At 37.8% G+C, this 23,275-nt stretch overlaps 1 protein-coding gene across 1 annotated transcript; it reads right to left on the bottom strand.

Moving 5' to 3' along the window:
• On the bottom strand, positions 1–23,126 carry LOC127942028 (CREB3 regulatory factor-like). Its single transcript, XM_052537553.1, has 9 exons — positions 22,975–23,126; positions 13,987–14,192; positions 13,776–13,898; positions 11,711–12,902; positions 9,436–9,630; positions 9,088–9,277; positions 8,799–8,872; positions 8,486–8,608; positions 1–7,815 (listed from the first exon to the last, which is right to left on the bottom strand). Exons 2-9 carry the CDS (start codon positions 14,101–14,103, stop codon positions 7,697–7,699), a joined length of 2,133 nt encoding a protein of 710 aa, XP_052393513.1. The 5' UTR covers positions 14,104–14,192; positions 22,975–23,126; the 3' UTR covers positions 1–7,696.
• Positions 23,127–23,275: the final 149 nt, after the last annotated feature.

Genomic DNA, 23,275 nt, shown 5'->3' with positions numbered 1-23,275 from the left:
TGCTGGAGTTTCTAATGTTTATTTTGATAGTAAAATCAATAACAGAATTAGACTATCATGGTTACAAGCAAAATTGTGGTACCAACTCCGGGCTGATACAATGCAGTGACATAATTAAGGATAATACAAAAAAACAAAAAAAATGAAATCAAATAATAAGAGGCACAATAACACAAACAGACACATTTTAAAGATCAAACACAACTGCTTTTAAGCCTACTTCACATCTGTACACTATAAACCAAGCTGTTCTCCAACTAGTTGTGCCGAATAAAATACAGAAAGAAAATAAAAGTGAAAGAAAAATGTCCAATGCATGTCAAAACCCAGCACAACACTGAAACATAACTAGAACAACTGTCAAGATATTGTATTTGAACAGGCATATATGTGAACTACAAATATAGACATTGCTAATAGGATCAAGTAACTGTTAGTTTCAGTAGGATACACTTCTGCAGAGTTTTGCTTAAGAATATCACCAAGAGATCTATGACAGAGCACTTAGCAATGAAACACAGCCTTCCTACTGTGACTAGAACAAACGAAATAAAAGATACTAAATAAAAAAGGTGAAAGATTTTACACTTTGGGAGTCCACACACAGTACTAGCTACTTAAGTATCCCATGCTAAATTATCAAGTAGAATACCATACAACATTAGAAGCACAAGTTCACGTATTGTGTATGTATATATATATATATATATCTTTTTATTATTATTATTATTATTATTATTATTATTATTTAGATTGACATTTTGCGTCAATCCTTGTAAATTGAAAGTTGTATGGATTTTCAAAACTAAAGAAACAAACTGAAATCGAAACAAAAGAGTTTTGGTGGCCCTGGTTATGTTTTCGCAAACCCGCTACCAATGTTGAAGGTCAATTTAGTTGCTGGATGCAAATTTGGCAAAGGTCGGAAGGGAATGTAAATCATTGCAGTGTAGAAAAGTATGCGAGCATTCCTTGACAATCTTTTTTGGTAACGTTGGTTGTAGAGTAGTGATTCGAGTGTGTCCAGTGCACTTCGGTGCAAGGGGTCTGGGTCCAACAGTCCAAGTGACCCTACTAGCGCTCCATGTCTTCCTCAACAGAAAAAGAAATACAGATACAAGCAAACAGACAATCAACATAGGCTATCACAGCTACATTAGCACGGCCCTTTCCCCGCCCGACCACTGGTTCGATCCAAGTCCAAAATGAGCGCCCGGTTCGGGGTCAGGTCTTGGCACGGGTGTTGCAGTGGCTTAAGCAAATGTCGTAAGAGCATCTTTATTTCGGAACGAGAAGAGTTCACGGACCTGACAGCTTGGGCCAAGTCACAGCTCTCATGTCACTGAGGGTGTTCAAGTAACATATTTCGAAATTCAGCACCATGGGTGGCGAGACAGGACTCCTACCCAATGTCCAAGTTTTTTTGAACCCAATAAAACAAAGAGCTTCTTTCCCCCTCCCCCCATCGCCATGAAGGGAGCCATGCAGCGGCAACCACCAAAAGAAGACTCAACTTTTCTCTGAGGGAGTGGTTGAGTGCAAGGAAAGCGTCCCGACCGTGTGAACGGGGACATCTGCCAGCAGTTCGCCAGTCCACCGAGACTTCCCGCCCTCTACGACTGAATTCCATCACAGGACGATCTAGGCCAAGCAATGCGCACCTCTGTGTCGTTTTTGTGTACGTGGAAAACCTTGATTGGAGAACAACTGCTGAAGGCCATTACAGTTTGTTGGTAAGTGACTCTGCTCCAGGTCATAGCCGGCGATCTGAGGAACAGTAGAACCAGAAGAATCGGGAGGCACAATAATCTTGAGCATTGGTGAAGGGACACAATGTTGACAAGGTTTGACATTGTCTTTGCAAACTTCTACCACTCGGAGGGCTTCGGAGGAATCCATCACTGCATACGTCGATCGTATAAAAGTTACAATGCATCACGTACAAATGGATTAACCTGCTTCTACCAAGGTCAAAACAAAAACAGAGACAATTTCAACCAAGAACCTAAACAGAAGAAATCTCACATGGTTTACATATATATTTCTACTGATGATATAAACATTTCAAAAATTAGTTTACGATTGCAGCACTCTTTGGATAGTCTCTCAACCAAAAATGTATGGGACACAGTCTTTTTATATTGAACTCCACTGAAGGAAGACTACATTCATCTTTCAATGAAAACTGTATGAGGGCAAAGCAGCAACAGTTCTCATCTGAAGCAAGCTTACTGCTCGACACAGCAGAAAAACAAACAAAACCCCCAAAATTAAAAATATATATACACATATAGAATTTCAGAGGAAAGTTGTGATTTTATTCTTGGCATAATGGGCAAAAATCTCATTTCTGTAGAAAATGTCGATAGATCAAGTTTGGGTTTTCATGTCTGAATAAGGCACCTGATTTTGCAGGCATCATTTCAAAAACAACATCGGAAATTCTGTTAAACCAAGTGCAATAATGTGGGTCTTTTCAGATGAAAGCTGGAGTGCAATAGAGATCATTTACATCAAAAAGTATCAACTTTTCTTTTCCCCACTTGTGCTCATTGGTTCGAATAAAGACAGCGAGACAGTTCGTGTGTTGCAAAAGCTCCATGAATATCAATTTAGCAAGGTTAGCATGCACAATAGTCATGCCGTGTATTATGCAAACAGATCCATGGTTTCAAATACCATATCTAAAGGGATCGAGTGTAGCATACAGATTTGTTAATGGAACATTTACAAGCAGCTGATATGTAGGAATGCACGTTTGAGATCTACTGCTAAACGTAAAGCGGCATCATCTAAAAGCGTGAAGGCCATTCTACTACTGAAGAACACGATTACACAAGATACAGAGTAACAAAATGCACAGAATGGTAAAATTATTCATCAAGGTCCATTAAAAAAAGAAAGAAAAACAAAGCAAAAACAAAACTACAACATTCAATAGGTTAAATACATTGGAAAGAGCATGTTTATTTAGCAACAATAAAACAGGCCGCCTTCTGTGAAATGCTTAAAATTTTTCTCAGCTTTTAGTTACCATGTTGTTTACCATCGATAACCACTTTTACAATACCCATTAATCAGATACAATAGTTCAAAAAAGCAAGTGCTGTAAACTAAAGCAACATCCTGTCTTTCTACAGAGTAAAACCTGCATAGTGCACCAATAGGAGTAATCTTTTCTTGTATATAGCAAACACATATCTAAACAAACCATTGAAAAGGAAAGGTGTAAATGCTTGTTTGAATGCTCTTGAGTATATACTGCAGCCATTTTAGAAGAATTCAACGTGAGTTATCCATCGAGATCGAACGGTGTTTGATGAATCCGTGGTATAAAGATAGTGGCACAAGATCCATCTCTTGATAAATAATCGTTTACAATACAAAAGTCATTGCTTGTAGCTTGAATGTAACAGGGAATGATCTTTGATTCTCTATACAATTTTACAACATGATTTAGCAGCTTTGCGACCAAAATTATTGAATCATCAACAATATGCAGACAATAAAAACAATCGATCAAAGAATGGATATAATATCTAGCTTACTCTTTTTTTTCAGGATAGATGAGCATGTCACGTTATGGGTGGTTTTTAAAGACAAAGCAAACTAAAAGAACACACAAAATAATTGAAAACACATAGCTACATTATTTCCCTTTCAAAAAGTAATATGATGCTAAATGACAAGACTATGCAAGAAACATAACTATGCTATATAAATAATGAATTATATTTTTTTTATGTTTTTGATGCATATATCTGTTTTTGAAGGCAGAAATAATTTCCCTAAGATTATGAAATAACCACAATTAATTTCCTATGTGACAGCCTCTTATGGATGTTACTATTGAATCACACTACGAAGCAAAACAATCACACATATACAAATGTGTGCATGTGTATATACGTGCATTAAATGTCTTCCTTTACATAAAAACATGATCAGCAAAAAAAAAAAAAAAAAAAAAAAGATAAAATACTGGCTTTAAATAGCAACCATTTCCTTAACTGTTTGAATGCCACAGAGTCCCCTGGTTAAAACTGCACAGCTCACAACATCATGTTGAAAGCGAGAGCTTGCACACTACGATAATTACCGAACGCTTTCAAAACAGCAGGCTGTCGACAGAAGGACAACACACATTTCCATCTCCGTATGCTCATTGTCACTTGCCATCAAGCTTATTATTTATAGGACAATCATAATCATTTTGAGCTAATGCCACTCAGAGTAGCTTTGAGCTGTAGATGGCACAAGAAAGGCTGGTCTTTGTCGCCATAACAAATTGCTTTGCTGTCTTTTGAGAATGGATGGGTTCTTAAAGACTAAACAAAAAACATAGTCCAATTGATTCCCCATGGCAAATGGAACTGCCTTACAGTACAGCGATATATATTTATATATTATTTCTTTTCTTTTTTTCTCTCTGAGCTACTTTCTCAAATAACTCATATTTCCCCCAGTAAGTACAAAAAATTACTTTAAAAAAATCAATGACAACAATACCTATCTCTGGCTAGAGAGAATGTGTCAACACTGTACATCGACCTGAAGAAAAATCCAAAGCAGAATTTGTATTTTTCCATAGGAAATGTCTACTGAAGGCAAATGAAGATTGTGACGTCAGAGTCCTCACTGCTCAATGAGACACGTACAAATGTCTGTCTCCACTCAAGACCTCTCTGTCACACTGCCCTGGTCAAGATGGCAAAAGTCAAGTACACACCGCAGCATTCAAACGAGGTCGGTTTAGCAGCAAACGGGAGGGGGAAAGCTTTTTTTCTTTTTTTTTTTCTTTTTGTCTAGACAAAGTGCTTTTGCTTTCTTACATGTAATATAGAACTTACTATACATTTATTGATATATAATATACTGTATATATTTTCCACATTTAGAATAAATCTAAATTCATGTCTATGTACAAAAAAAAAAAAAAGAAGTTACAACACATAATGGACGGTATATAGAATCTTTACTATGCTACCAAATGCAAATAAAGAAAAATAGCTTTACAAAAGTCTTAGTTTAGATTTTAAAGGAAAAAAAAATATTCTCCCTTCTTTGATCAAAATGGAATTTGAGAAACAACCTTCTCCACAAGCTTCAGCATCAATAATAAAGTCACTTTTAAAAGGCCTTTTCGCAAACTATGAATAATTTCACCCGGAAGAGATTTTTCAGAATGAACAAATTTGCAGCAGCTTGAGATCGTGGCGGCAGGGAAATCTCACAAGAACGGTCAAGGTCACAATTCAGGAAGAATTTAAATTTTTTTCCAGAATGAAAATAAAGCCATATTAAGCACATTTTCACTTCAGTTCTCATTAAAGCCATTCTCGTTTACTGCACGTAATTGTAAAGTACAATTGAAAGTATACAACAAGGTAATGTGTTCTAGTAAATGTAATTATACTAATTCAAATTTAGATTTTTTTATGCTGTTTTTAAATCGTTAGGATAACAGTAATGAGAATTTAAGTGTGTGAGGAGTGCTTAATCTTTATTTTAAGGCTTCGCTGTGATCATGCAAAATATAATTTATATATACAAATTTGTTCTTTTCGATACTGGGGTTAAAAAAATCCTGGACTTTCTATTGTGAGATTCAGCCGATTAAGTATATATACTTTATACATACGATTGTGTTAAATACAATTTTAAAAGAGGATTTTAAACTTACAATCCCATAGCAAGATAAGTGCTTTCGAAAACATTTCCGAATTTTCCAAGAGGGCTCTATGGGTAGTGCAGAAAGGAAAGTTAAAGGCAATCGTTACAAAAATATAGGCAATAAAATTTTGCTTTCAACAATACTCAGAGTAAGAAGACAAAAATAAAAGTGTGTAATGCCAAGTAATGTATCATTTCAGAAGGTGGCATCTTCTATATAGGAAGAATAGTAAACCTTTTGGTTTTTTATGATCATCTATGGGCAAAACAGAAGCATCTCCATTAACTTTCTAGCTCATCATTTAAATACGCAACAAAACTTCGGTGGAGGGAAAACGAATGGTGGTACAAATGTGTCAAAGAAATGTATATGAGAACAAAAAGAACAGTACAAAATTGGATGAGGATGCAAATGAATGCTTCTTTCTGCAGAGAATTGGACCCAAGCAAATTTCACAGTTCAGTAGAATCCTTGACCCTACCTTTTATGTTTTTGTCCTACATTCAATACGGTATCAGGTAAGCTGTGCAAAACCTTACTTAGACTGGCTAGTTGCCATTTTCAGTTGCATGTGTCTTTGGTACAAAAAACAAAACAATCAAAATATAGTGTGCAAATATCATTTTTTTGTTTTTTATATGTGAATATTTCTCATATATTACGACACTGCCCACCCCCCACCCCCTCTTAAACGAAGTACCGAAAAAAGTATATTTGCCAGAGCCATCTTATGATACAAAGCACAGACTCTGTGGCATATATCTATATATTCCATATTCCTATGTACATTCAGAGTATCTTTAAAGAGCTGAAATACATTACAAACCTCCCCACCCCCCACTGACTCCCCTTCAACTGCTTGCTTTCTGCAAAATGGTCCATTTGCGCTCTCTATTGAGTTTATTTTACCTCAACTCCGCAATTACAAGGCACAATTAATCTCACTTGTATAAAGTACAAATATAAACAAAACCCAATTTGGGAATCCGTTTTTTTAAGCCCCTTTCGCTGAGAATTTGCAAAACAACATCAAAGGTGATTTGACGTGAGGGCACTTCAATCAAAGTGTAGAAAGGAAAGGATTTCACCAGTGGATAATAATAAACCAATCTGCCTATTTACAATAAGGGATTCAACTGACCATCTGCTCAGGTCAAGGAAAGAAAAACAAAACACACACACACACACACACTCTCTCTCTCTCTTTCCAACCTGAGACGATCGCAAATCTGTGGAAAAGGGCATCTGAGGCCCGTCTCCTCACCTGCTACTCTCTTGAAACATCCCTGTTCTATATATATACACCGAACATCAGTAACTTAGCGCTATTCTTGGTTTAACATCGGTGTTTGTGTTCTTTCGTGGTTGCCTTCTTGTAATTTATGTGTATCTCAATTGATCCTCAAAAAATGCTTCAAACAGGAATCCCCCCCCGCCCCAGACACTTACCCCCTCAGTTGAGAGATGAATAAGTGTTTAAAGTAGGCCTATCGTACATGCCGTGTTCAAAAACTCAGAAAGTCTGCATTTACACCTTTTTGACCATTAAATCAAAGGATCGAATGCCCTCTTAGTTTCTCAGCAGAGTGCACCTCTGCTTTCCAAAACTCTTAAGGGGCATTTGACAGATTTAGCTGGACGCAAGAGGAAAATGGCTACTGGTGCTCATTGTTTAGCTTCTTTCTCTCTCTTTTCCTCATTTGTTGGAGGTATCTCGTATATTGGCTTTTAATATTTGCAACATGGCGGCCTGTTGATCGATACCAGCCACATGCACACATGGTAGGAAACAGACTATTGAGTGCAAAGGTTAACAACTAGTTTGATTTCCATTGGTGCGCATGAGGTGAATATATACATACGTATGCACGGACAAGTGGTATCGTATGCATGTATTCACTTTAAATGTGAGGATGCGGCTCCAAGTGAAAATGGGCATGCAGAGTGTTGGGCCGTTACAGTGTGGGACAAGAATGGCGCGGATGGCTCCGTGTGTGCTCCATGGTGTCTTTCGGCGTGACTTTACACCTTCGATGTGGGCACACGCAATCCCACCAGCCCTCCAGTGGGATCTCCTTTCCCAGTGTTCTCCAGGATCTGATTCACAAAATCTGAAGTCTGGCTGGCCACTGGTGGCTGCACTGTATGAACAAAAGAGAAGTTATTAATGAAACCATGTAAGTTCATATAATACAGCTGTTAGATGGGAATTTCCATTAGTTTCAATTAGTTCCATTCCATTAGTGCAAAAATGTTGCAACAATGGTCATGTGTATATGTTTTCAGACCAGGAACTAAGACTAAATAGAGTAGCAAAGTATCCTACCTTGATCTTAAAGGGAAAGTTTTAACAGAGCTTTGTTGTTAGTTACAGAATGTTTACTTCCCAGTCTATGCTGAGATCATGAGCTTCCAACATAATATTTTAAAAATATGAATCTTGTGTTCTTTTAAAGCCGTTTTTGGAACTTATACAACAGTAGGATGAGACGATGTTCTGATTGTGATGTGCTAACAAAAATTTCTTCAGAAAACCGTTTCGATACAACAAAGGTCGCAGCATGGAGCAAAACAATGTGAAGGCACTTAAAATTCTTGAAGACACAAGGATAGCAGCTGCTGGAGAAGACGCAGCTTGATCACGCTTGTAAAGCATGCAGATTTCTTGCAACTCAGCTTGTAAGATGTATCGAGTTGTTAGTGGTGTACTCAAGGAGAAACTTGAAGACGGCTTGTACAAGATCACACATAATTCGCATTTGCAATGTTTTACAAGTGTTAATAATAATGCAATGTAGCACATTTTCATACCTAATGTATCCTCAATGAGTTTATCCAGCTTCTCGGTCATGCTTGTTCCTTTGTCATGTGAGATATCCTGAACTCTGCTGACAATCTCTTCTTTGATTGCATTGATCACAAACAGCAAACGATCTGAAAAAGAAGACGATCATATCTTTGTCTCATTCTTGGTAAATTTGCTCGGTTATAAGTATGCACAAAAACTTAACGGATCTAAAAACTGGTCTCATTTCAATGGTAAGCAAAGAGGTTACACTCAATCTACACTCTAAAATGAAATATAGTTCCTTTAATATTTAATTTCCATGTCTAAACAATGTACCATATTCAGTTCCAAGCCCCCATAACTTGACTTTGTTGGCTTCATACTGAGCTTTCTTTTTCAGCCTGCAGGCCCTAAAAAAAAAACCCCAGGAGAGAAGAATCAAGAAGAGAGTTTCACTAAAAAAGTCATTTTGGTGTGTTGTATTTCAGCATTTTAATCACTAACAGCACACAATGTAGTTCAACCAGTCATTCTATTCTGGATTTTAAGCTTAAGGAAAACCGTTGGGATGTGAGCTTTAAAAAAAAAAAATAGTATTTCAATGAGTACGTGGATACAGCTTTACCTGGATGCAAGCTTGTTCTTCTCCTTTCGAGACCGAGGCCGAGCGGTTAGGGGTAACTCACTAACCGGAGTCAGGTCACTAATAACTTTATTGAGTTTCCGGAGTTCATTGCCAATCTGAAGCAGCTTCCGAGGGTTTGGAGTAAGATCTTCCACATCCGTCCGCCTCGACTTCTTCAGTGTGTATTTTCCTAAACAATTCCGACAAACATTGTTACACGTTAAATATGTCAGGCTTTAAGGGAATTTTTATAATAGCTTTAAATACTGTGATCTGCTGTAATTATAATCTGGAGCACATGTCCTTCTTTGCTCATTGATTTCATATGATGTACAGTGAATGTCTCACCGTGGTGCAGGCCATTCTTTTGATACATGTTGCTGGGAAGTGTGTCTCTGTCCCATTCGGAGGGTTTCAGCATGCGCTCCTGTTTGGATGGGATGAGCTGCTCACTGTACTCCCAGAAGTATCGACGCTTTCCCCTCTTCCTAGAAACTCCAGCCGTCAGGCCTTTGCCATCATCAGCCATATCAGTGTCACACCCTGTTTGAAAGACAGAATGTTTATGAAGCAAAGAAAGAACTGAACAATGATCTTTTCCTACCCTGCATGCACTAAGCCTTTATAATCTTGTAAATGTACAATCATAATTCTCAATTCAACCATAACAAATCACAACGGCCCGTTCAAGATATTAGTAGCTTCATAGCAGTGACACAAGTTTTTACTAGGGATGCACACAATGGCAAATACAAGTACTGATACTTCAGTTTTGGTATTTGCTGTCACGTATACCAGTATTTACCAGTCCAGTCCAGTGAGACTGATGATTATTATTTTCATCAAATATTAACTTTAACAGCAAATACAGTAGACTATACAAGCATACCGCAATAGATAAAATTACAATGTTTACAAACCAAATCTTCCGCAACACTTCCGTGTTCTTTAGACCAATCTGAAAAAAAAGCTTTTTTTCAATCCAGGCTTCATTTTAGCTGACTAGCTAACAAAACACTGCAAGACGAGAAAACAAAAAACAAAAAAAATAGTCCAATGAGTGGCGTTTCCCATTCTTGTTTTTGACAGGTACAAAATTTGGGTCTCTTACATTTCCAACAGGATGGGTGGAGGAGGACACACTTAAGACTTTGACAAAAAATTTGCATCCTTCAAAGATCCCTATCTAACTGTCATCTTTCTGGTGTCTCTATGTCTGCACTATTTGACAAATACAAACTGAAATTTCAAATTGCTGCAATTAATCATATGCAGCGGTCAGAAATGTTTTACAAGATTAAAATGTGCATTTTGCAATTTAATAAATTAATAAATAATTACATGTTTAATTAGCTGTCTAAATGGGGACATTCCATCAAATGTTGTAATGGAAACTCAAACATGCTTGTATGAGCACAAGAACCAATGAGCTTTGTTCTTGATCATCAAGGAAGCACGACTAAAATTCTCTTTACCATATTTGATGTGCTCTTTGTATGCGAGTTGATCAATGTTTATATGTGAATAAAAGCTAAATTGAATCTGTTCATCATATAAAGTGATCTTGTATCTTTAATAGATTTGGATTAAACTACACAATTCGTATGGATTACTTTTGCGATGTCTTTTTAAAATGGAAATAAATAAATGTAATGGACTGGACTTTTAATGGAGGCACAGAAATGTTAAAATATCTTAATGAAACACTGAAGTCTTGAGGTTTTGGAACAACATGAGAGTGAACAATTGATGATAATTTAAATTTCTGGATGAACTATTCCTTTAAAGGGACGAATGCAGGTAACCAAAGAGTTTCTGGTGCCTACTGACTTTTCATAGTATTTTTTTCCCGATCCAATGGATGTTACTTGTGACCAGGAACTGTTTGATTACACACATTATTCAATATATATATATATATATATATATATATATATATATATATATATATATATATATATATATATATATATATATATATATATATATATATTTTTTTTTATGTTGAACAGAAGAAAGAAACTCATTCAAATTTGGACCACTGAGTGAGTAAATGAAAAATTTTCATCCTTGGGTTGACTACACCTTCAAGTACACACACAATTACAAAATGCTTAAATTTTTTGCTCCATAACGCCACTCAAACAAAAAAATAAATAAATAAAATACAAGAAAATTTTATTAAATAAATAACCAAAAAGATTCACGCATTTGCTTTTGGGTGGCATCACAACAATTTAGAGTAATTTATGTCATTTATGTCATTAAGATCATCTGTTAGTTTCACATCCCTTTGGTTATCTGCACACAACCTACAATGCACTTTCCAAACAGCTAACTCCTAGAATGAACTGGATTTCCAAATGCTACTCAATAGCAATGCCATTCTAGGGTTCTCTCTCTTACTCTCTGTACTCTCTCTTTCTGTTCACTCAGTTAAAAAGCCTATTTGTACTATGCACTCGTTTGGTGGCATTGAATTTTGTACCTCCAAAAGTCTGAAACTGTGTGTTGTTTCGAATGTACAGAACAGCATGTATTGAAACCAGCCTCATTATCATAGCATCCCTAGTTTTTATGCATTTGTCTACAACAGCATCAAGAAAAAGATGTCATTTTGCACCTGGCTCTGAGAATGCGTCACTAACGTAGTCGTCTTTGTCGCCCTCATAGTCCTCATCTTCCTCCTCCTCTTCCTCTTCATTCTCTGAGAGCTCATGTTCACTGCCAAAGCCTTCATCGTGGTCTTCATCATCTAGATCCAATCCCTCTGCCTCCTCCTCCTCTTCCTCTTCTTCACCTTCGTCGTCCTCTTCTTCTTCCTCTTCTTCCATGTCAGCAGTTGCCTTCCCTGCCAGCCTGGCCCTGGTTAAGAATAACGAGTAGTTGTGCTCTTCCTCCTCCTTTTTTTTAGCGGCAGAAGCGTCGGATCCAAGGGCACTCACGGTGAGCAAGGTTTCACTGCCGGTAGCTGCAGTGAAGTGGACTTTGTGTTGCACCGTCCTCAGGTTCCCTATTTCTGGACCAGGAACAGTCGGTACCTCTCGTTTAGGAGTCTCCACTTTCTTTTCGCAGCTAATGGAGGATGCTGTGTTATCAGCGATGACTGGTGGGTCCTCGCTGACCTGCGAAGCAGAAGACTCGTGCTCCTGGATAAGAGGAGAGGCAGAAACACTAATCTGGGCGGCGCTCTCTACTAAAGGCTTGCGTGGTACGCTGATGCGTACCTTGGCTTTGCGAACGTAATCCATGTTGTCCATAGGTGCAGTCGAGGCTTTGCTAGGGCCCTGAAACTGCCCCTTGGCCATTGTGTCAGTGCTGGAGGGAACAGGCCAAGTAGCTTTCTGGGATCCCTCGGCAAAGTCCGGCAGAGGGTTGCGACTTGATGAGGCGCTGGTTGCCGAGTGGCTGAGTTTGTTAGTCTTCTTGGCCACAGTGGGAGGTGGAAACAAAAGCTGCTTTTGACCCACCAGCAAGTCCGGATGGTAAAGAGTGTCACAAACTGGCTGCGAGTCCTCACTGTTGAGCTGGGCCAGGGTCGGAGTCTGTCCTATCACCTCCTCATCCTGGTAAGGGCTGGAAAAGTCATCAAGGCCCAAGAAATCCACTTCCTTGGTGCCCCAGATATCACAACTGGTGAGCCGAGTGTACTTGGTCAAGTCCTCCCAGTACGTGTCCCACTGCTCAAAGTTGGAGCTGTAAGCAGGGTCGTTATCTACAAGTTCAGGTAGATGATCCATGCCGTCCAAGTCTTTGCAGTCTCCAACTGTGAAAATATCTCCTCTAGGGCTCTGGCGACAAGTCATGTCCCGATCCTGCAAACATTAAAAAATGTAACTCAACTTTAAGCAGCAGACTAAAGGAACTGGTGGGGTTTTCACACTTGAAGTGAATAACCCAGTGTAATAAACATAACCCTGGGTAATCTTCCTCCGTGTTTTACACAGTCTAGATTTTATCTTGGGTTGTAATTAATTCAGGGCTGTTAGGTTTCAGGATTTCACATTGCTCATTTAAGCATTTTATTTGCACATATTTACGAGGTTCATAACCTTTATTGGACAAGTCCAGTATGCAGCCTAGTTTAAAGACTACTGTCCATAGTGGAAATGTTGGCACAACTACTTCCAGCTATCTTCTGAAACACTACAAAAAAAAATAATAATACTGTCAATTTGTCACTCTATACTTGACAGAATGTGTTACCATTATGTACTGAAAAATTTAATCCAAAACTCATGAAATAACATTTTAAAACCCTATGGGCACTTTGATAAAGAATACACATTTTTCTAGTTACTCTAAGCTCTAAAATATTTACTGGGCAGAAACTGTAAGTAAAAAATATTTTATAAAATCCTTATCCTTGTAGTAAATCAATGAACATGATTACATTCTTATTTTATTTATCAATTCAATGCCACATTTTATAGTCATTCCCACATTTGGTTACCATTGGAGTGTGGTTACCATTTCATTCCCTCATTTTAATTTAGTGAAAATTAACTATAGGAACAAATTAGTACCACTATATATATAATGCCACTATATATATATATATATATATATATATATATATATAAAATGCCACTATATCTTGTTTTTCCATGTGTGCAAGTTCTATGTAGTGTGAAAATCTTCTAGGTATGAATAAAAAGGGAACAGTAATACTGTGTGTATGAACTTACCAGTTCATACATGAAATCTGGGTCAGAACTGTTCAACAGGTCTGTGCTGGTCAGCGCCTGGTCAGTAAAAGAGCGGTTTTGAAAGGCATCCCCAAAGGGAGGGTCCATTCCACTAATGCTGGGCTGTAAGATGAAAGCAAGAGAAGTATACCATGACATCCATTTCAAAATACCTCAACGGGCGCCCAAATTTGAATGACAGGGCCCATACCAGAGGCATTGCAGAGCACAGATCTTCAGTTCCTTGACGGAAACTTTTCTGCCACCTCCCCCGTCTCAGTCGCCCTATCTTTTCGTCAATCTCTGGAGGAAATTTGATTTTAAGCATAAAAAAAAGAGAAAATCCTTGTTTTAAATATGGAGGATTTAGCAGCACATTTAAGTATGGCCGAGTTGTCCTCCTCACTTGACTGCTGTCTGTGGAAAGAAAACAGAACAGGAGAGCGGTTAGCTAGCACAGGTGTTATAATAGCACACACTATCTGCACAAACATCGGTGTACAAAACAGGACACTCGGCCTGAGCAGTCTGGTAAAGCAAGTCTATAAACAAAATGTCACTTACAAGCTGCTAACTGGCAAAGACTATGAAACAAAGAGGAAACAGCTGTAAAAAACAACTGTGTGCTGACATTTGAACAGCTACAGATATATATATCAAATCGTAAATATCAATGCTTTTTCACATCCACATACATCTGGAGAAATACTGGGGTTTTCCTAAAAAGGTCCAGGTCCAGCTATGGTCGAAAAAGTTAGGGAGGTTGCCTTAGATCCATGGAGGAAGAGAAGGGAGCCCTAAATTGTGTCAGATTATTGTGCGGCATTAGTGCAAGAGCACCGAACAATACGGCTATTTAAAAAAAAAAAAAAACAGACGGAACCCTTTCGCCTCGACAGACAGACAGCTATAGGTAGCGAGACCCAAAACGCTGGACACTCTTTGCATAACAAATCAACAGAAATATGTCAGAGCATGTGAGGCTTGAGCGGAGCAAAACAATCCTGTGTGTCTCTCTTGTGCTTGATGACATCATTTCCTCCTGGTGCACCAAGCAAGTCAAATAAGCGTCTTATCACCCTTTGGCTTTGTGCGAGGCAGGGTTTGCACACAGCCCACAGAACCAGAGTGAGAAAAAAAACACAGTAAAAAACATTTCCCTTCAGCGCTCTACTATTCTACGGTTTATTACTCACTGACAGCCTACAAATCAGAACTAGAATTTGAAACTTTCCAAATAGAATGTGAGTGGTGCAAAACTTTGACTGGTTGTTTGGGCGTTCTGGTTGGTTTTCCATACATTGCTAAGAGGTATCTAGGGTGTTCTGGGTGGTTTCTCAGGAGTTGCTAGGGTAGTTACTTACTCGCCAAGCCTCCTCAACAAGCCACACAATTTGAAGTATTATTATTTTCGCTAACACAAAAGGGGAGTTCACAATGAAAGCAATGTACAGCGCCAAAGTGACCTGTAGTCATTTTCAATTAGAGCTGCCAGTTTCCGGCAACATGAGCGACAGTAAAAACTGACAACAGGATGTGGGACTTTAACTTTTAAATTTAACTTCATGCAAATGATCAGAGACTCATTGGAACAGACAGTACCAAATGGAGTAAAGTCAATAGAGCTCATGTGCTGACATCAATGCGAGATAATGAGAGTTTGAACCGAGCATTGATAAATCTTGTTCATGATGTGAGATTACACGCCGCTGTAATTTAAATACAAAAGCTTTCTCTTCGTATTGCAAATTATTAGCAAAAAAAAAAAAAACTGTCCCTGCATCTGAAAATGCCTACTTCCCTGATAAATAGTATGTGTATTAAGTAGTAAGTGGGTTTTCACGGTGTGTGTGTGATCACTGCTGTGTGTGTGTGTGCACTTTGGATGGGTTAAATGCAGAGCATGAATTCAGAGTATGGGTAACCATACTTGGCTTTGTCACATCACTTTCACTTTCGATATGAAAGCACAAACAGAAAAATTGTGTCTTTTTGCTCTTGTAATACATGACACTTAAAAACATGAATTACCATATTTTCTTACCATTTTAAAATGGCTTTTAAGATCATTGCAGAAAAAAATCTGTGTGAGCAAATTCTATGATTTTTTTATTCATAGACTACACTACACTGGAATACACTAAAACCATACTCTTGATTTACAGTCTGCGTTTAACAGGTAGCCTTGATGAGTTTACCTGTTTGACTTAATGTCCCAGACCTCTGTAGTCACATTTAGCTTTTTTTTAAAGACAAGACAAGACATAAAACGATTATTATTGATGCATTTTATGTTGTAGAATAAAACACAAAGAAATATCCCAGGTTTGTGTTAACCAGAGACCTTATTTCAGGCATTTACCCAAAAACCCATTGAGTTAGGACTACAGAAGCTTACATAACATTACTTTAACATTTATTCATTAGCTGACGCTTTTATCCAAAGCGACTTACAATTGCTATATATGTCAGAGGTCGCACGCCTCTGGAGCAACTAGGGGTTAAGTGTCTTGCTCAGGGACACATAGGTGTCTCACAGTGGATTCGAACCCGGGTCTCTCACACCAATGGCTGTGTCTTATCCACTGCGCCAACACCACCCAAGAAAATAAACTGCTAACTTGTTTCTGGGTTTTGGCCAACAAAAACATGTTATCCCAGCAGCAATTTATAGCTTCGGGGTGGAATAAGGATACAATTCTGTGGAGGAACAGAATCTTTCTCAACACCAGCAATGGATTTGTGTATTCCAGGAAGAGGAACGTAGGAACGTAAACCTAGCAAAACGTACAGTGACCTGGTGTGCTCCAGCAACTAAACTGCTGTCAGTTTGAATGGGCATAAATATGAGCAAATATGAGTCCTCCTACAACAACCAACATGTACATTGACCAAAAATGAGGTTGGGCTGTTAATGGTCATTATGGGGCAGTTCAATCTGGAAGAGAGATCAGACTCTGCATTAGGAAAGTGAAACGAGGAAGAGACACAGGCTCTCTGTATGAGCAATACTGCCGAAATATACATCCACCTGTTGTAATAACTCATCTCAGCACGATTGCTAGAAGGAGAGCAATGTGGAGGAACCTCTACCCAGCAGATTTACATTCACAGTACAGTATCACCGAAGAGATCAGGATTTGCATGTTATTTACCAAGATTAATTTTGATATGCTAGCCTACCAAGGACTAACAGCAACACGTTTAATGATGTGAAAATACAGAAGGACAGATGGAACCAAGAGAAAGAGAAACAGAAAGCAGCTGTTACCACACAGAGCAGTTGTTAACTGAGAAGATGCGCCAAAAAACGCTGAATATTAAGTGGATTTGCGCATCTTCTCTATTAACAACGGCTCTGTGTAGTAACAGCTGCTCTATGTGAAATCACGCACCTGATGGAATTAACCGCTGATTAGAGGACCGGCTTTACTGACGAGATGCGCATAACGATCGGCCGATCGTGATCGGAGCACCCCTAAAGCATTGTTCTCATGAATACAAGTCCCTGAGTGGCTGAAATCCTCCCAATATTATATGGGAGTAACAGACTATAGATCAGAGGAAACATGATGCTAGTGCTTTTCAAATTTTTCTTTTGCACTGAAACCCATGCTCGAAAATGTCATTTCAAAATGGCACCAAAATGGAAAAGAATAATGGATCACATATGAGCCTATGGATGTACTTGTAGTAGAGGTGGGCGAACTTCCCAAAAAATCCACGATCTGAATCGCGATATTTCCAAATTTGAGAATATCCAGTGTGGACCAAGCCTATGACTTACCTATTTGAACAATTTAAAACACAGTTTTTCATTAAACAACCAAAATGGACATTAAAGACTGAGTTAAACTTGAAAACACTGCATCACTATATGAATCAAAAATATTTTGCTTCTTATTGAAGTTATAAAGTGATTTATTCAAAAGCAGTGAATGAATGTCTCTGTGTTTTGTTGTTCGATTGACATTAAAGACACAGACAGCAGTAGGTTTATTAGGCTGCTGTCTCTTTAAGACAGTATCTAATATATAATGGCACACATTCGATTTCTTTCCCAATTGTTTATATTGACTTAAGACATAATTGCCTGTCTTTGTGTAAATACTCACTGAGACAGACATTTTGACTTATTATATTTGTGTTTATATTTGACCATTTATGTGTGTGCCTGAAACTCCACATATACTTTGCTTGTTCATGTTTAGCTCTCTTTTTAAAATAAACCATGTCCCACCGTAGTAGATTGCATTTTACGACAGTCACATTGCATGGCATGACTGGACTGATTTGGATGTTAAGTTCAGGAGAGGCGTAAGCACACTGCTTAAAATGATGAAAACGGCCTGCAACACAACTCGAAAGTGAAACTAAAATTTGATTCATCACAGTACTACTGCAAGCTCATGTTAAGTAGTTTTTTTAAGCATGTCACCATACATGTAAGACAAATGATAGAGACACATGAAATAATTTGACCAGCCACAGTCATCTAATAGGCAGTCATTGCTGTAGTTTTAACATTATTATTATGAGGATCATATAAAAGATCACAATCTCTGCGGTTCACTTGAAAAGTTGATCGGAGACGTCTTTGAGATCGATCATGATATAAAATCGCTTCAAGACATACTTCCAATTTAAAATAATATGGGTCACTTCCTGTCAAGTGCTCCTTAAGGGAAACAAGTACACTTCAAATACAGAAAATATTCAAATATTCTGAAATGTACTAGAGGAATTTTTTATTTATCAATAATAATAATAATAATAATTAATAAAATGTAAAGCTGGAATTTGACTCTTTGTTTTCTAAATGCTTCTTGAATTCAGTTGGTTTGGTGCTCTCTGCAGCCAATCATTCACTGCACAAAACACTGCGTGATCAGCAAAAAACTGATTGATCCTCACTGAAAGTGAACCTGCATTTAATGTAATCTGGTTTGTCCTTTCGTTTGCCTTGTTCATGTCTTTAATGAAGACAAGGCCATGTAACTTTTACATTTGTCAGTATTTGCCTAGTTTCTACCAAGCAAGAGATGAATCATCTGATTGACTTTTATTGGAAGACAAAAGCAACACTTTCTCCTCACTTTTAAAATCTGATTCATTTGCTTTTCAAACTCTGGGAACCACTGATCTAACAGACTGAATAATATATATTTTCCATCACCATTGTTATAATAATAAACACAGGACTTAAAATAAAATATATTTATAATGCAGGCTTATTATCAACGCTTAGAATACTATGAAATATGTTGCGTGCCTTATTCTGTGTAAGAAAATTTAAACACTTAACTGACGTTGTGAAGTGAATTTGAAGTAAAAACAAAAATGTGGTATATTCACATGCTTTCAGATGAAGCAGCACCTACTACACCGAGCCGTAGTTCACTGAGAAGCTACACAAACAGCTTTTGTTTACTTGTCAGTGAACTACGGATCTGTGTACTAAATGCAGCTCCATCTGAAAGCTGGTGATGATGATTTACTGGTGAGTACAGTACTGGCTTTACTAACAAAATGTGCATGACAATCGCATTCGAATAATCGTGCAGCCCTAGGTACAATATTCGGTACATGTATGTAATATCCCAACACCTAGGCCTACAAAAGAAAATTGCTAAATGCAACAGGAAGTCAGCCGTTTTGTTGTGCAGTTTTTGCCATTTTCAGGCCTCGTACTTTTACTAACTGGAGCAATGCTAAATTGAGAAGATGTTTAGTTTTCATTAAAGGGTGTGTCCGTTAAAAAGTTCACATGTTTGGTAAGAGTCCTGGCCTGAAAACATCTACATGCCGATATTTAGTTATAATTTATAGCGCCACCTATTGGCAACAGGAAACATCATGTTTAACACTTACTAAAATATGCAATGCCCAAGCTGCCCCAGTTTTTTGTTTGATAGGAGTCCTGACCTGAAGTCATCTAAAGGTCAATATTCAGTTATAATCATAGCGCCACCTGTTGGCAACAGAATATGTCATGCTTTGCACTAACTCAAACGTACCCTTTTCAATCTGCACCAAACTTCACATGTTTGTTAAATGTCCTGGGCTGAAGACATCTACATGCAAATATTCAGTTATAGTCATAGCGCCAGCAAGTTTGGCAAATATAAATGACATATTTTTCCTATATTTATCACTTCAAATCCATATTGCCCACTGTTTACTGTTTTCCTAAGGCCAACGGGTTGAGGTGGCTCCAGGTGCGAGGGCCCTTTCAATGCTGCTTGCAGTTTACATGTTTTTATTTACTTTTATTATTAGGCAAATTTAAGCTAAATAAAAATTTTATATAAGCCACTTACTAAAAGCCATAACAAATAGAAAAACTTATGTAAGGAGGTGCACTGAATGCTGTTACCAGAAATGCAGTAGTTATAACAAACAGAATAAAGGAGCTACCACCAAAGAGGTTTTAAATGACAGTAGTCAATAAAGACTATTTTATTATGCCAACTTTCTGCAATATTTAAATCTCGTCCTTATAAAAGTTTTGCATGTTCATGAACTAAGTGTAGAAAACTGACTAGTTTTATGCAGTGTGCATTTACAGTGCGGTGCTTTGTTGTGCACAAGCTGAAGAATCTTAAGCGTAGGCGTGCTGTGATCAAATTGGTGGCCTTTGTGCTTAAGCTACAGACACGGTTCACAGACACACTGCGGCTAATACACAGGAAGTATGACAAGAGACAGTCAAGTGCTTATATACGATTCATATTTAACTTAGACATGTCCTATTAGCTCCAAGGTCTGTCTGTGCCTTAAAATGACAGTCTGACCTAATTACAAACAAGTTTACATTTTGCAGTCCAGCCTTTAAATGCAAAGACTTACTCTGCAAATGTCAGAGGTCTCTGCTTGCTGAGACAGCAACAGCGCGTCTTACACAAAAGCAAGCCCGTCTCTCAGTCTTGAACTCGAGGACAACTGAAGCACTTTGAAAAACAACATATATATATATATATATATATATATATATATATATATATATACACATACAGAGAGAGAGAGAGAGAGAGAGAGAGAGAGAGAAAGAGAGCAAAAAAAAGCACATCTCTAGTATTATATTGTTGATGATTAACGAACAAGCTTTGTGCACTGAATGGCTTTCCCAAAGTAAATGTGATGGGTAACAGACTCCACATGGAGTTTGCTGCAACATGCTCTTAATACCATGTTAATACCAACCATCACTTGCTTCAGTATACATACTGTGTGCACATACTGCATAAAAAGTGCAACGAGTGCACAGGAATAGACAGCTTTTTTGTTGTATATTTTTCCAAACATTTCTGTTCTAACAAAATAAATGCTGTGAAATAGTTATGCACAAAAGAAACGTAAAAGTAAAGTAAAATATATAATGTGGAGGATATATTATTTATGCAGTGCAATTTGAAAAATACATAAGAAATTGAGTTGATTTTCCTTCAATCCCTTATTCTCTCTTCCTTTCTTGTACATTACTTATACATTTCATAATAACAATCAAGTAGTCATTGGAGATTAATCTGTTATGTATTTTATTATTTAATTAATATAACAATTATCTCATGGTTAAGTCATTGCTATATATGTCTAATTTTCTAATGACAATCAACCCTATTTCTAATCTTTTAATTTCACGATACGCATCCGAGTTCAAGGGTGGCTAAAAAACTTATCTGCTACCTTATTCAAATTAGGATGTGGATTTATTCACCCCTGTAATATTCAGTATGACCTACTAAACAGCTCTCGACTGCTCACATTTATACACTTCACACCGATTAGGCAAATCTGTATTAAACAAATAAAATGAATGGGACTGAAACGCTTAGCGTAATTTGTGCGTTATGGCCAAGAACATGTGTTATTCTGACCTACTAACACTTCACAACACCCTGAACTCAACATGGCCCCCTTCAAAAACAAACAGCGTCAACCTAACCCGCAGCGATTCTGCGCCAACGCCCACGTATTGGCGTTTTCTGATTGGCTGCATGCAAATTCAGAACCCGCCTCTGCAAGCAAGCGATTGCACCTACTCGATGTCAATCAAACACAAATACGCATAAACGTCCCTCTTCGTAGCGCTTGGTTGAGACGACGAGCAACAAACAATTTTGCAGGCCTCCCTCATGTTACGTAAACAGATGGAATGCGAAGAATCATCTCCTTCTAAACTTTTAGTTTACACACAAAAACTCGATTATGAGGTTTTAGCAACGCAGCTGGCAAATGAACATCATTTAGCGATAAAACGACTCGTTCGGACGGATCCCAAATTGCGTTTAAATCATTCCAGTTTCTTTTTAATGTACGATCTAAACACTTTAAAATCGTTTCGGACAGTTATCAATGAGTCAAAGGCAGTCTACATACCAGAGACTATTGTGTTTAAATTTCACTTCGCATCTTGCTGATGGGGGCGTGTACCCTTACAGACTTAGTGAGGTCAATTCTAATAAGACATCGTAAAATAATCTGTGAATACATAGGAAAAAAAGTTTACAAAGCACTTATCACCTCGACTGCTGCATATATGTATCAGATCACCTTACTGTAACATATTTTGATCAACAAATGCTGTAAATGTTAGGCTTTCCGAGTTCAACTAGGGGTTTTCATAAAACCAACGAACCCTAGCCTAATAATTTACGTCCAGTATTTTAAATAAAGAACAGTTTCAGCAGCAAATACCGATTCTCTCAGACCAATAACATTAGTTCTCAATTCTGAGGACCTTTAACGTTATTTACTACATCTTATTTATGTGATTAGTTTATGAATAAATGATCTGTGTGTCTCAACTTGAAGAGATCTCCAAAAGGTGCAGTGCTGGGGTCCAAGCAATGTTCTAGAAGTTCTCGTGTATTTGAAAGCGAACAGCAAACATCTTCTACCCTTAACGTTACTCAGCAGCAATGACTAGCCAGCTAGGCAACCACAGGAAAAAAAAAAATATTGATCTGAACGGACAAACGGGCACCTCAAGCTGCAAAAACACACGGCACAGTACTCTTTCAGTGAGGGTTTCAAGAGGAACTACAGCGCTGCATTCACACTATGGCCTCCGTGTCCCTCCCCTCTGCTAGCGAAACTTAGCCAGAGAGCTAACTCCAAGAGACAATGTTTTTATCATCCTTAAAACAACTACCCTCACACGTTTCACAGCGTTGTCATAGGCAAAATGGTCACTCACCTTTAAGCTACCCATATACTGGTAGAAAAATGGTTGTAATTCCAATATTTTTCGCCTTTAGGAAAACTTAATGTCATTCTTCTCAATCCACGCCGTCTTCCTCTCTGGTTTGTTTTGTTTTGTTTATCTTCTTCCTGACGGGTTCCTGGAAAGCGCGTGACTGCCTTGTCACGTGAGCTCCTGCTGGCCAATCAAGGCGAGCGCTCGTCCCCGAACAAAAACAATCTACAACTATGTTCGGTTATATTATAAATGTATGTCATAAATATGATTTAATTAATATAATGCCTTAAGTCGTTTA

This window comes from Carassius gibelio, chromosome A21 (assembly GCF_023724105.1).
Source record: "Carassius gibelio isolate Cgi1373 ecotype wild population from Czech Republic chromosome A21, carGib1.2-hapl.c, whole genome shotgun sequence".
NCBI classification, from domain to species: Eukaryota; Metazoa; Chordata; class Actinopteri; order Cypriniformes; family Cyprinidae; genus Carassius; species Carassius gibelio.
This window is presented reverse-complemented; position numbering and strand designations above follow the sequence as displayed.

What these genes read in the sequence shown, in the direction of transcription:
- LOC127942028 (XM_052537553.1), bottom strand. Translation starts at nt 14,103, where the DNA reads ATGCTTAAAATCAAATTTCCTCCAGAGATTGACGAAAAGATAGGGCGA. An exon ending in CAGATTTCATGTATGAACTG is followed by an intron (nt 12,903 to 13,775) that starts GTAAGTTCATAC and finishes TAATGTTTGCAG; the next exon opens with GATCGGGACATGACTTGTCG. An exon ending in AAGAACAAGCTTGCATCCAG is followed by an intron (nt 8,873 to 9,087) that starts GTAAAGCTGTAT and finishes TTTTTTTTTTAG; the next exon opens with GGCCTGCAGGCTGAAAAAGA.